At 40.4% G+C, this 13,678-nt stretch overlaps 1 protein-coding gene across 1 annotated transcript in view; it reads left to right on the top strand.

The window, feature by feature from the left end:
• The window catches only part of LOC112392887 (translation initiation factor IF-2-like), a 35,603-nt gene extending 26,076 nt beyond the window's left edge, over positions 1-9,527 (top strand). The window contains exon 3 of the mRNA XM_024734760.1: positions 8,067-9,527. Coding sequence (XP_024590528.1) covers positions 8,067-8,117 — 51 coding nt within the window. The 3' untranslated portion in view covers positions 8,118-9,527. The remainder of the gene's footprint in view (positions 1-8,066) is intronic.
• Positions 9,528-13,678: the final 4,151 nt, after the last annotated feature.

Below are 13,678 nucleotides of genomic sequence, written 5' to 3'. Positions count from 1 at the left end.
GAATTGTCTCCAGCAATATTTATGTCAATAAACTGCCACCAGGTGATATCAGACTTCAGCAGGGACCAGGATAGTTTGAAATGGTACAGCTGTACTCCTAGAATTCTCAGTTACTCTATTCTGTATGGCTTGCCCTCAATCATTTCATTAAGCACACTGTAACAAGACTGTGCATCTCATATGGCTTAAGTTTTTGGACCCTGCAAGTCAGAGAAGAGGTATTTACAGTGTTTTTGAAGTTAAATTAGCATTTTTGGTAAACATCGTCCAATATTTCCTTGCTTCTCATTCACAACCCTGTATAGCAACAATATTTTAAAAGGAACTTCAACTTCCCTTTGAAAGTTTAACACTTCCGCATTTTTCCTGGTTGCTCAAGCTTGAGTTCTTTTCTAAATTTTTTTTTTTTTTTTTTTGCGGTACGCAGGCCTCTCGCTGCTGTGGCCTCTCCCGTTGCGGAGCACAGGCTCTGAACGTGCAGGCTCAGAGACCATGGCTCACGGGCCCAGCAGCTCTGCGGCATGTGGGATCTTCCCGGACTGGGGCATGAACCCGTGTACCCTGCATCGGCAGGCGGACTCTCAACCACTGCACCACCAGGGAAGCCCTTACTTGTTCAATTTTAAAAGAAACTGTCCAGCTGTTTCCAAAGTGGTTGTACTATTTTGCATTCCCACCAGCAATGTGTGAGTGTTCTATTTTCTCCATAACCTTGGCCACGCTTGGTGTTGTCAGCGTTTCTGATTTTAGCCATTCTAATAGGTGTGTAGTGGTATTTCCTTGCAGTTTTAATTTGTATTTCCCTATTGACAGTGATATTGAGCATTTTTAATGTGTTGAAATTTCAGTGTTACGTCATTTCATGCCCTCTTTCAGTTGGCTACATTTTTACTTAGCTCTTAAATGTGCTTTAGTAATGATTTGGAAATAATTAACCACTTAACAGGCAAAATCTTAGATGTATTACCTTCTCATGCAATTAAAACTACTGAGTAACTTTCAATGTAGAGGAATTCTAACTCTCAAAATTATATATATATATATACTCAAGGTACATGGTTATTATGAGATTAGTAAGATTGCTAAAGAGTATGTCTATAACACGTGTTCTTTTTCACCTTTATGAACCAATTTGGATGAAGAATCTATTGAATATATGCACTGTGATAATTCAAAAATGTGGGTGTAATATGACACATCTACCTCAGGAAGCCTGTATAATTAGGTCCTCAGGGCATGCATGGACGTGAAGTCTAACAAACTAAACTTGCTCAGAAGCAAGTTTCTTAACCATGGAAATACTTCCTCTGAAACTGCCAGAAACTCCGAATATCATCAGGGACTGCTGAGGCACCTGGATAGTAATAAGAGCCATTTGAATACAAATCCATCTTCTTTCAAATGCCAAAACTCTCACAGACCAGTTCATGCATAAAATATGCTTTCAGGCCTCCAATAGCTTCAGGTTAATTTTCTGTGCCAAAGAAGTGAAAGAGATAAGGCAACTACTTCAGGAGGCTTCGAAGACAGGGGCAGTGAAGATCTTAGTACAAAGGGCTCAAGTCGAGTGTAGAATTTTATTCTTTTTTTAAAATCATTAGAATATTTTAGTTAGCAAAAATAGTAGCAGAATGGTATCCCAGTACACTTCTCACATATATTAATAAAAATAATAGTTATAGTAAGTATCTTTTATTGCATGTTTACATATGCCAGGTACTATTTTAAGTCCTTGGCATAAATTAATGCATTTAATCCTTACCACTACCCCAAGAGTAGGTACTATTTTTGTTCCTATTTTATGGATAAGGAAACTGAGACATAAAGACATTGAGCTCAAGGTCCTAATGGAGGAGAAGTCAGATGGAGATGGACAGGCTGCACTTCAGGTGACAGCTGCTGTCCAGTAGCTGATACTGTGGCTGAGGACCAGCTGATGTCCTGATGACCAGCCTGACCTGTAGAGCTTTTTGAAATTATGATCCCCGGGCCCCAGCTCCAGGGTTCCAGCTGATCGGTCTGGACTCTGCATTGCTTTTACCTAGGTTCCCTAGGTGATTCTGAGCATTGACTGGTTTACCAGCATCAGGTTGGTTTCCACTGGTGATTTAGCGATGCCTTTTTGCTGGTTCCAAACTGCCCTGCAGAGAGGTCAGACTTTCCAAGGATCCTTAGTGAGTTCCTCTTCATTGGTGATGAGGGGTTAAGACGACACATATTTTGGATCATAGACATGTAATTTGTCGGATGCAGGTTACTACTTCTTTTAAAAGTTTCAAGTACAATGAGTAAAAGTTAGGATTCATATTTTACTTACATATCATACTTCTCATACCTGACTTCACCTTCCATTAACATTTATTTTAATCGTCATCCACATTATGCATCTATATTTATTCCTACAGTAAGACTTGTAATCCCATTATTTACTTTCACAGTTTCCCCCAAATGCTGGTGATAACCAAATTTCTATTTCTACCCCGGACCCTGAACTCCTGGTGTGAATATCAAATGACGTATCCGACGCTTCTTCCTGAGAGTGCCTCTGACTGAACGTGTCTGAAAGCCATCTCCACGTACCGCCCCCAACCAGACGTGCTTCTTCTCCTCTGTTCCCTTTCTTGGTGATTAGTCCCACCACCTGCTCAACCACCCAGCAACGCAACCTCGATGCTGGGAGACATTTGGATTCTACTCTTTCCCCCACTTCCCATTAACCCACAGTCACCTACTTCCCATCATCTCTCATGGCCTCTCCATTCCCACTGCCACCACCTCAGTTCACGCCCCCATCACCTCTTGCCTGAACATTGCAGCGGTCTCCCAGCTCCCTATCTCTGGACTATACTACTGCCTGAGTGCTGCTTTCTCTTTCTTTACTTTCTTTTTGTCAGAGAAAGTGTACACTTTTGAATCCACTTTTTTTTAATGTTATATGTGAAATATATAGCTGAGTATAGAGCATAATGTAATGAACTGTGTCCTGACTACCAGTGTCATCAAAATCTTAACATTGTCATATCTGCCATTTTATTTAAAGAAATGAAGATACAGATATAGATGTAGATTTCATTGTAAATATAGATATAGATATTTAAGCCCACTTGACTAACCTGTCCCCCATTCCCAAGTCCCTCCTTCCCCAGCATATTCTCGTGAATTTGCTGTTATCAATCTCATGTATGTTTTCTCTAGATATTTATGAATTGATTAACAATTTAAAGCATTGCTTTGTAGGTTTTAAAATTTGACTAAAATGACATCTACCTTACATACCCTCTGCAACTTGTTTGCCTCACTCAATTTCATGTTTTCTTCCTGTTGACACATGTTGCCCTGATTCAGTCACATTAACTACCATGTGATACTTTGTCATGTGACTATACCACAATTTATTTATTTATTCTCTGTTGAAGGACATTTAGGATTTTTTTGCTAATGCAAACAGTTTGGCATCCCTCTCTTTGAACAGATTTTTGAGAGTTTCTCTAAGTTATATTCTCAGGAGTAGCATTACTTTCCTGGTCTCCTGAGCCAGGGAGACAAATAGTTTCCTGCCGTCCTTTCTCTACACTGCTGTCAGTAAGTTTTCTGAAATGCACATCTGATCCTGTGAGTCCCCTGCCTAAGTACCTTTGATGGAACAAACCCGCCGTTCCCCAGTAAGACTCAAGGCCCCTGTGCTCTGCCCTGCTTTCTTCACCAGGCTTCCCCCACTCCTCACACCAAACCCTGCCCATGTCCAGCTTTCTCAGAACTGCTCCCTGCTTCCCCACAGCCTGGGTGCATCCTGTCTCCCACCCACTTACACTTTCTCCTCTTTCCTGGATTGCCCTACCCTCAAACCATCCCCTCTCTCCTTCCTACTAGGAAACACCTAATTGTTTTTCAAGGATCACCTACTCACTGAAACCTTTCCTCACCTGCCAGAGGTCACCAGTTTGAATCCCACCCCCACTACTTACTAATGTGGGCAAATCTTTAAATGTCTCTGAGCTCTGGTTTTTGTTTTTGAAGCAGAAAGAAGCAATTTTCTCATCTGCTAACCAAATGAAGATAATAATAATGCTTATAACATATGCATATCAGGAGGGTTAAATTTGATTATTGATATTAATTACTGAATTTGATATATTTCCTTAATATAGAGCATTTCATTCAATGCTTGACAATAAATGTTATCTCGTTCATTTCTCTACTAAAGATTTTATTAGCATTATTTCTTTTTTTGCTCTTAGTTATTTCTTTACATAGCTCCCTCCCTCTACTAACAGTCTGAGACCACGTCTAATTCACCTTTAGCTCACCTTTAGAGCCTGGCATAGAAAAGGCACATAAAATAGGTTAAGTGAATAAATGAATGATTAAAAGAATTTATTTTGCCATTTGGTTGTTGCCCAGGGAAAGAATTTGCTTTAAGAAAAAAAAAAAGACGAATTGAGAGATTGGGATTGACATATATACACTAATATGTATAAAATAGGTAACTAATAAGAACCTGCTATATAGCACAGGGAACTTCACTGTATGGTAGAAACTAACACAACATTGTAAAACAACTATACCCCAATTAAAAGAAAAAAAAAAAAGCATCATGTTTCCATTGGTTTTGCTTCCTTACAACCTTATTGAGGCATAAATTAGTACTGAGAATTAGTACTGAAAAGGCGGTGATCATTTCTGAAATCTGAAGATCGATAAATATAGATTCACCAGTAGAAAATGCAAATATAACTGCTTCTGACCTAGAAGGGAGAGAGATTGGAAAGGAGGGGTGGGGACAGTGAGACTGCATTCTTATAGCCTGTCTGTCTTCCTCAGCACTTGGAAACCAGGGACCAAACCTCAGGACTGGGTCCTGCAGGGCTCCTCTAACATTCTGTGCTGCTGGGCAGACTGGCCTCTCCTCTGTTTCTGCTCGGTTATGCTGTGCTGGCCACGCTTCTGTCACCTGCAGCACAGAGGCCCTCTCTGCACCCGTGGGTGGTGAAAGCCCAGAAACAAACTCCTGCTCGCTGCTTTCCGCTAGTTGATTTCTCTTCTCTGCATCCCCTAATCCCACCTTCAGCAGCCCTCCTGCCTCATAGAGACAGTTCTCCTGAAGCAGATGGCCACTCTGACTTCTGAAATTCAAATTTAACTGGACATCCTGTATTTTCTGCTAAATCTGAGGGAAAGCTCTTAATTTCACAGATGGTAAATCCTACCCCAGCCCCAGGGTGGTCCCAGTTCTAAATCAGTCATGATCTTCTTACACCCCTTGGTTAATGATAGGTCTGATGATGGTTTATTATCCAGTTATGATTAATAAGATGAAGAGGAAATTTACAGAGAAGAAAAGCCTTATGAGAAATCCCTATATTTTCTCTCTTCTTTCTGCTTCAAAAACAAAAACCAGAGGTACAATAGTCATCTTTTCACTAGGAGGCAACAAACATGAGGAAAAGAATCATCCAGTCCAGTAGTTTTCAAAGTGTGGCCTAAGGACTCCCAGGGGTCCTTAGGCCTTTTCAGGGCATTTTCAATGTCATCTTTTTTCTAACTATGTAGCTATGTGAGATCAGATTTCCTTCATATACTTCAACGAAATGACCATGGCCCAACAGATGGACCGCAGGAGATGTGAGAATCTAGTTATTCTTTATTAAGTCAGACATTCAAAAGATTTCAAAACAATGCCAATCTTCTCACTGATTTTTTCTTTTTGTTTTGAAAGTATAGTTATTTTTCACAAAATATGTTAATTTGTAATTGGCTTATTATTTTCAAATGAATTAATAAATAATTTTTGAAATTTATAATTTCTCTAACAGCAAATATCAATAGATATAAACAAAAGCTCTTTGAGGGTCCTCAATAATTTTTAATACTCTAAAGAGGTTCTGGGCCCAAAAGCCTGAGGTCCACTGACTCAGACAATGGTCATAACAGCTTAATCTATTCAACCAATGTCAGTAGCCACAAGCCTCTGGGCTTTTTGTAATGAGAAAAATTATCCCCTATTTATTGACCCCTCTAATATAGATTTTCTGTTATGGCAGCTTATCACAACCTCAAATGATTTATGAGCTAACTCAACAATGAGTAGTAAATATTTAGATTCTTTGATCTTGAAGCTTCATAATTACAGATAGTATCTTTGTGCTCTTTTTGTCCATCGCATTTGACTTTCCGACCTCTTCGTTTGTGACACATCATAATTACCTTATTCCTGTAAAACACCTGTGACTTCTCTTAAGCTCCTAACCCTTACACCTGCACCTTTGTCCATTGAGCTTCCATTCACACAGAATTAGCCATGAGGCTTAAGTGTTACCCTGAACAGTTATATAAAATATTCTTTATCCTCCTGCATTTTAAGGACAAAGACATAACTTCCTGTCACCTCAAGAAGAGGAAAGAAAAAATAAAAGCAAAAATCTTTGATACACTTTCAGTTAGCAGTATTAAAGCTTAAATAAGATATAAATCTGGTCCTGATTTTCATGAAGCTACTCATTAGGTTACTTGAGCATGGAGGAAAGGATAAAAAGTCTTGTGTTTGGAATTGCTATGCTCTTAAAAAATGTGTAACAGTATGAAGTTCTGCCTTAAGCCATTAAACTGATGAGAGAACCCACTGTCAATATATTTTTAAAGCTCCATGTTTGTGCTGGAAAGAGCATACAACAACTATATTCAAAGCCTGTAGTTGCTTATATGTAAAATGTAGCAAATCTGGCATTAAATGAAAAATTGTCAACAGCTTTTTCTATTCAGAGAGCTTTTAAGGACTAGTTTAAAAAGAAGAATCAATTGCTGTCTTTATTTTGCATTCTAAAATAATCTTCATAGACAACTCACACATCTGCCCATATACTAATAAGAAATCTTGGGAAAACTGGACTGTTTTTAAACATCAATCTTTTTTTTTAAATTGTGGTAAAATAGACATAACATAAAATTTACCATCTTAACCATTTTAAGTGGACAGTTCAGTAGTGTTAAGTATATTCATATTGCTGTACAATGACTCTCCAGAACTTTTTCTTCTTGCAAAGCTGAAACTCTATAGTCATTCCACAATAACTCCCCATTTTCCCCTTCCCCCAAGGTTCTGGCAACCACCATTCTGCTTTCTATAAATTTGACTACCTAGATACCTCAAATACGTGAAATCATACATTATTTATTGTTTTGTGATTGGCTTATATCACTTAGCATAATGTCCTCAAGGTTCACCCCTATTGCAGCATGTGTCAGAATTTCCTTCCTTTTAAAAAACTTCAGTATTCTATTGTATTATTGTAAAGACCTATTTTAGGCTGTTTTGATATAAATGAGAAGGAAGAGAGAAATGCACTGCTTTGAGAGGAAGAGAGTTTTTCTTAATCAACGTTAACTAAACTATGTATATGTGTACTCACAGAGTGTGTATTAAAATTATAATTGCCACTATAGGATAATGAAGTGAAGAGATATTCAGAGGTAACCTTTAACACTCCAAATAATGCAAATATTTAAATACTATTTGGAGAGAAGAGAAACTAAAAACCTGAAGCATTCCATCACAGGCAGGGCCTATCATCTCTCTAAAAAGGCAGTATAGAGAGCACTTTCTCTGCCCATGTGTGGCCCACAAAGAACTCGGTAGCCCTGCTCTCCCCGGGGACTTTCTTTTCTACAAAGTTTATATGGAGGAGGGTGGCCCCAAGGTTCCAACAGAGCTATCAAACGACACCTACGTTTTCAAGATGATGCCAGAACTTAACAGTGATCCATAATTTTGTGCACATTAGCCCATTAGCATGCTCAGGATATGAAAAAGAAAATCCATTCGTTGCTCAGTTATGAATTATTAGATTGGCTTCTATGAAACTGCCAATATCTTACTGTTTTGACCTACAAAAACAACCCTTTCGCATCATTCAACCTAACAAAATCCTACCGGTGTTTCTTTTCATCTATCAGAGAATTAAGGTAAATGCAGTCTTCTTTTAAAACAAAATGCATAACTAAGCAGTTAAGAGCGCGAGCGACAGATTCATAAAGACCTTGCTTTGGATCCTGGCTCTGTCTCTTTGCAGATGTGTGGACTTTGGCAGTTTCTTAAACCTTCCAGGCCTCCTCACCTGTAAAATGCAGGTAAGAATACCTCTCAAAGAGTTGTTGTGAGGTGGAAATGAGATAAGATGCATAAAGTGCTTAGTATAGGGCCAGGCACTTAGTAAGCTCTCAATTAATGCCACTCTTACTATTATCACAATGAAAAATTGAAAAGTTTCACAGATGATGGCTTCTGTAAAGTAAGGTAATTTCAAGTATGATGGTTAGACTCAGTTCTGCTACTCTTAATGGAGAGACGCTGAAATCGTATCAAAGCACAACAAAGACCACAATCCTCATGGCTAATCTCCCAGGCATAGCCCAGTGCCTACTGCTCTTCTTTCCAGAGTGCATGTCTATCAGAGATGGGAGAGTGGAAATGGCATGTCAGTGCTGCTTCTTTGTACTTCTGTGAGAGAATGCCACAGAATGTGAGGACTAAATGACTCTCGTTTGGGATTTTTGAGATTTCTGCCTCTCTGGAAATCGGCTGGCTTCCACTTCCTCCATTTACTGTGTACCAGCCAATACAAGATGAAATGCTCAGGTCGTAATTTAAAAATTAAGGAGATCCCAGAGGATCCCCGCGCAGGGCCCATATCAGTGTTTGTTGAACAATCTGTGGAGTCCAATCGCAGGAACGGTTTAGAATAGTCTAGTCCTTGTGGAGCCCTACATCAAGGACACCCTACCTCAAGGACACAGGACAAAAATTCTGGAATTAACCGAGCCCCCCATAGCAACTGTTGCCATGGGCTCTCCTAATCTAAACCGGACAGACCCCCGACTCCATAGAAGGTAAAATATTCACCATGTAGCAACCCTGTAGCACCCTGACCAATCACCTAATGCCATCCGCCAGCAGGAATTTTCTTTGTCTTGAGGCTATAAAGGTTGGCTACTAGCCCACAAACGGGATCGGCTCTCCCTAGTCTATCAGGAAGTCGGCCCGTTGTATTTGCAGCGCCCCTCACTAACTCTGCTCTTTGTTCTCAGTAAACTCGCTCTTTTCCAAAATACTTCGTGTCTGGAAATTCTTCTTCCAACCTGCACGTGGACCACGACATTTTGGTGGCCCATACAGGGACATCTCTTGGGGGATCTCCTCCCCCGACCCCCTTTCCTCATTTCTTGGGACCATCTTTGAACAGGCAAGTTACCATGGAAGCAACAGAGGACTCTGGCCGGGGCCACACCCTGGTGTGTTCCGAAGGCTCCACAGTTCACTTCGCCCCCGTAACTGCCGCCCAGAACGGGTGAGGGTCCCTCTGTCTTCCTTCTGACTGAGGACAAGGCCAGCTGCTATTCAGGCACAGATCAGGCATTTAAAAGCCATCAGGGCACCTGCCGCTTGAAGAATGCCGTGAAAGGATAAGGGGGTCACGGAACAGGCCAGGCTGTTAGAGCATCTGCCCCCAGCAAGACAACTTCCATGCACCGTGAAGCACATACTGGTTCAAGCAAAACACTGAGGGCTTCCCTGGTGGCGCAGTGGTTGAGGGTCCACCTGCCGTTGCAGGGGACACGGGTTCGTGCCCCGGTCCGGGAAGATCCCACATGCCGCGGAGCGGCTGGGCCCGTGAGCCACGGCCGCTGAGCCTGCGCGTCCAGAGCCTGTGCTCCGCAGCGGGAGAGGCCACAGCAGTGAGAGGCCCACATACCGCAGAACAACAACAACAAAAAAAAACACTGAGCCCCCAGCCCTTGGCCGCTGCCTTCCCGGCAGGACTACGAAGCCGATTCCTCAGCCTGTCTTCTCTGTTACTTTCACCTTTTTCTCAGTCTGGATTGACTTACAGGAGCCTAGGTGTTGCCTCTGAGCCATCCCAGGAGTGCCTTTTCATGTTTCAGGGAATTGCCAAATGGTGAGTCACCCGGTGGGTCCCGGGAATCTCTCTCTTTTTTTTCTTTCCCTGCCCGAGTCTCAAAGTGCCTTAGTCGCACAGTTTGTGCCTCAGTCTCACGGTTTGTGCCTTAGTCACACGCTCAGGGGTCACCTCTCAGGGTTGGACGCGATTGTTGGGACGTCGGCCCATTTTGTGACTCAGCCACATGGAGAGACACCTGGGACAAAGGGGACGCCTTTCTGTCAGCCGGTGACTCTCAGTACCCCCATTCTACGGCATACAGGCTAAGAATGGGTTCTGGTACATCTCGGGAGCCTCCCACAGACTCACCCCTTGGCTGTATCCTCAGGAACTGGAAAAATTTGACCCTGAAAATCTCAAAAGAGGCTCATTTTCTTTTGCAACACGGCTTGGCCCCAGTATAAACTGGGGGACCAAGAACCATGGCCTCTTAATGGCACAGTAAATTATGACATGATCCTCCCACTTGATCTCTTTTGCCAGAAACAAGGAAAGGACTCAGAGGTTCCTTATGTCCAGACTTTATGGCCCTTAGTCAGAATCCGGATCTGAGGGACTCATGCCACATGTGTCTTTCTGTTGCTGCCTTATCCTCCCGACCCCCTCTGTCTCCCTCTCCATCAGATCTCCTAGATGACCCTCTACTTGACCTCTCCTGTCCCCCACCCCATCAACACCTTTGCTTCAGCCCCTGCCCCCACCTCAACCCACAGCTCCCCAACAGGCACCCCCTTATCAGGGCGAAAGCCCCCTCTCCCCACCACACACAAGATCGAGGACTGCCCAAAGACAGGAAACAGATTCTAATAAGCTTCCCTTAAGAGGGGTAGCAAATGGAGACATGGGCACTATTAGAGTCCATGTTCCCTTTCCCATGTCTGACATTTCCCAAATTCAAAACAAGTTAGGTTCCTTCAGTCAGGATGGCCACAATATTCTTTAGACCCTGGAGAAAATTAGTTAAAACTTTTTTTGAAATTGCAAAAAGAGTTCTTTTTGCATGTGCAATTAGAAAAGCTAGCCTGTTGAAATATTTTTTTCAGAATCCTGACCCTGAGAGAACAAAAATACGCCTACGAAAAAGGAAAAAAGTTTGACGTTAACTCTTATCATGTCCTTGAGCTACAAACACAGCCCATTTTGCCTGAGACTTCAGCCTTGGGTTAATTAGTAGAACTTCAGGCCAAAAAAAAAAAAAAAGAGGCAAAGAGACATTTTAAATCTCAAGCGGAAACTATGAGATCCCTGACTGTCTGGATATATGTGTATGTCTTAGTATGTGTCTGTGCCTTTGGATAATGCTGCTGAGGTTAATTTGTAAATGAGCTCTATTTAATTGGCTTAAAAGAAAAGTAAGCGCTTACAAATCAAACAATTCTAAATACAAGAAAAATTAAGCTAAATAAATTTCAGATTCATGTGAACTGGGGAATATTCAATATTAAATTAATACTTGGTATTAATGTTTAAGTTTGTTGATCTAACTAATAAAGACATGTCTTTCGAGACATCAACATTAATACTTTTATTGTGCCTAGGTTTAATATAAACTAAATAAGATCTTATCATATCTGTTGCAAATTTGTCAGCAATGAAAATAACTCAATGTGAAGAAGCTTTTAAGAAAAGAAATACAAGTGAGATAAGAGCTTTGGGTGAACTTTTTAGGAATAATTATGTTTTAGGAATGTCTACTTAAGAATAATCTCTCCAGATATTCGACAACTTAAAATATTTAGAGTTGTGCTAAATTAAGTTGAAGAATGGACGTTTATTAAATAACTAGTCCATTTCCAAATAAAATAAGATACTGAAACTTTAATTACTGAACACTGGCTTCCTTTTACAGAGAAACAAAGGTTTAGAACTATTAATAAATGTGTTTGGTGCTCAATGAGATATTTTCTGTAAGTAGCACATTTTTCAAGGAATCACTACTTGGATTTATGTTTACCAATCTAGAGTGCTGATATAAAGGACAGTTCATGGTTGCTTAAGGAAAGTAGGATGTGTGTTTTCAGTAAAGAAGTTATGAGGAATGGAATTACATTTTATTAAGAAAAAAGGAAGTAGGTCTAATTTAGAGTTGACTGCTTCTGAATGGAAAAATAAGGTGAGAGATACAGAAAGTGATAAAAAGTTTTGTGAAAAGTGGACCCTGAGGAAAGAGTCTTATGCATGGGCAGGATTGACTAAGTTTAGAATAAATTTAATTAAGTAAATGAATTTTAAAAGTAAGCTGGTGCAAACCCTGAATTTGGCTTTTCCTTCTGTTAAGAGGACAAGTTTTCTTAAACTGTTGAACTGCCTTTGTTAACAGATTTTAAATTTCTTTACTTCTTAAGTGATCTGTTCTGTAGTTGCCTTTGAAATCTTTTATTGTTACCTTGGCTAAGTAAATAACTATCGCTTCCTTAAGTGTTGTGTGCCACAGCAGTAACCAAGTTACTTTGCTAATTTTATTATAATCAGGTTTTAAAGGTGCCTTCTTAATATGCCTTCTCAAGTCTTTTGTCATTATAGACACTTAACAGTTTCACTCTAATGCCTTTGCAAAAATGCTTCCTCTTCAAGAAGATTTATAAAAAAGGACTTTTGGGGCTTCCCTGGTGGCGCTAGTGGTTGAGAGTCCGCCTGCCAATGCAGGGGACTCGGGGGTCCGGGAAGATCCCACATGCCGCGGAGCGGCTGGGCCCGTGAGCCATGGCCGCTGAGCCTGCGCGTCTGGAGCCTGTGCTCCACAACGGGGGCCACAACAGTGAGAGGCCCGCCTACTGCAAATAAAAAAAAAAAAAAAGGACTTTTGGATAAATACAAGTTTCTGACTTGCGGACTATAATGCTAAACTCGGTAAGAAATTGAAGAATTCTTATGAAAAACCTTATGGCTTCATAAAGCTGTTAACAAAAAGAATTAATTACAAAGGACTGAATGAACTGGTAAATATGGTTATAATTTTATGGGTTCTATCTGAAAAATTACTGGTTTGAATCTGTGTTTTCCAGGTGTAAGGAAAATATTCCCCTGAAACTGATTCTGATTTACAGTAATTTGGTAAATTATACCTTTGTAAGCAAAATTGAAACATTTACCTTTTCCGTCTGTCTGCTCCCTCCAGAGATGGGAAACTCTTAGGTTTTCAGCAGCTTTATCAGATAAATTAGGAAGTCTACCTCACTAACAGGTACAGAAATTTCAAGGTATTTTGGGAACCTTGAAAGGGGAGGAATTCACCTAGATCTGGTAAGCAAAATCTGTGACAAGCCCTTGGTGTGACTTTCCTGGCCCTGAGAGGTCTTTTAAAAGTTCAGTCTGAGACTCATAAAAATGTCCGCAAGCAAAAAAACCTATATGATCAATTACAATTATATAAATCATTAGGCCAAGTTTATTGAGACCAGGCTGAAATTTGGTTCTCTCTCTGTTAAGAGAACAAAGTTTTCTTGGAACGCTGCTTTTAATAACAGACTATGTAAATTTCTTTGCCTTTAAGTGATTTGTGTTTACTTTTAAAATCTTTTGTTACTTTGGTAAAGTAAATACTATTTCACAATGATCTATGAAGATCATGGCACTCTGCTTCTACAAAAATTAACCCCTCATTACCAGACTTTTGCCATCCTGATGTTCTTAAAACATGGCAGCAGTCTACTCCCAAATCAGGGAATTTAAAATGGGTAAACAATAGCTGTCAATCAAAAAATCAGGGCTATGGGAAATCCAAA

The sequence above is a fragment of the Neophocaena asiaeorientalis genome, unplaced genomic scaffold (assembly GCF_003031525.2).
Source record: "Neophocaena asiaeorientalis asiaeorientalis breed wild unplaced genomic scaffold, Neophocaena_asiaeorientalis_V1.1 scaffold547, whole genome shotgun sequence".
In the NCBI taxonomy this organism is placed as follows: Eukaryota; Metazoa; Chordata; class Mammalia; order Artiodactyla; family Phocoenidae; genus Neophocaena; species Neophocaena asiaeorientalis.
This window is presented reverse-complemented; position numbering and strand designations above follow the sequence as displayed.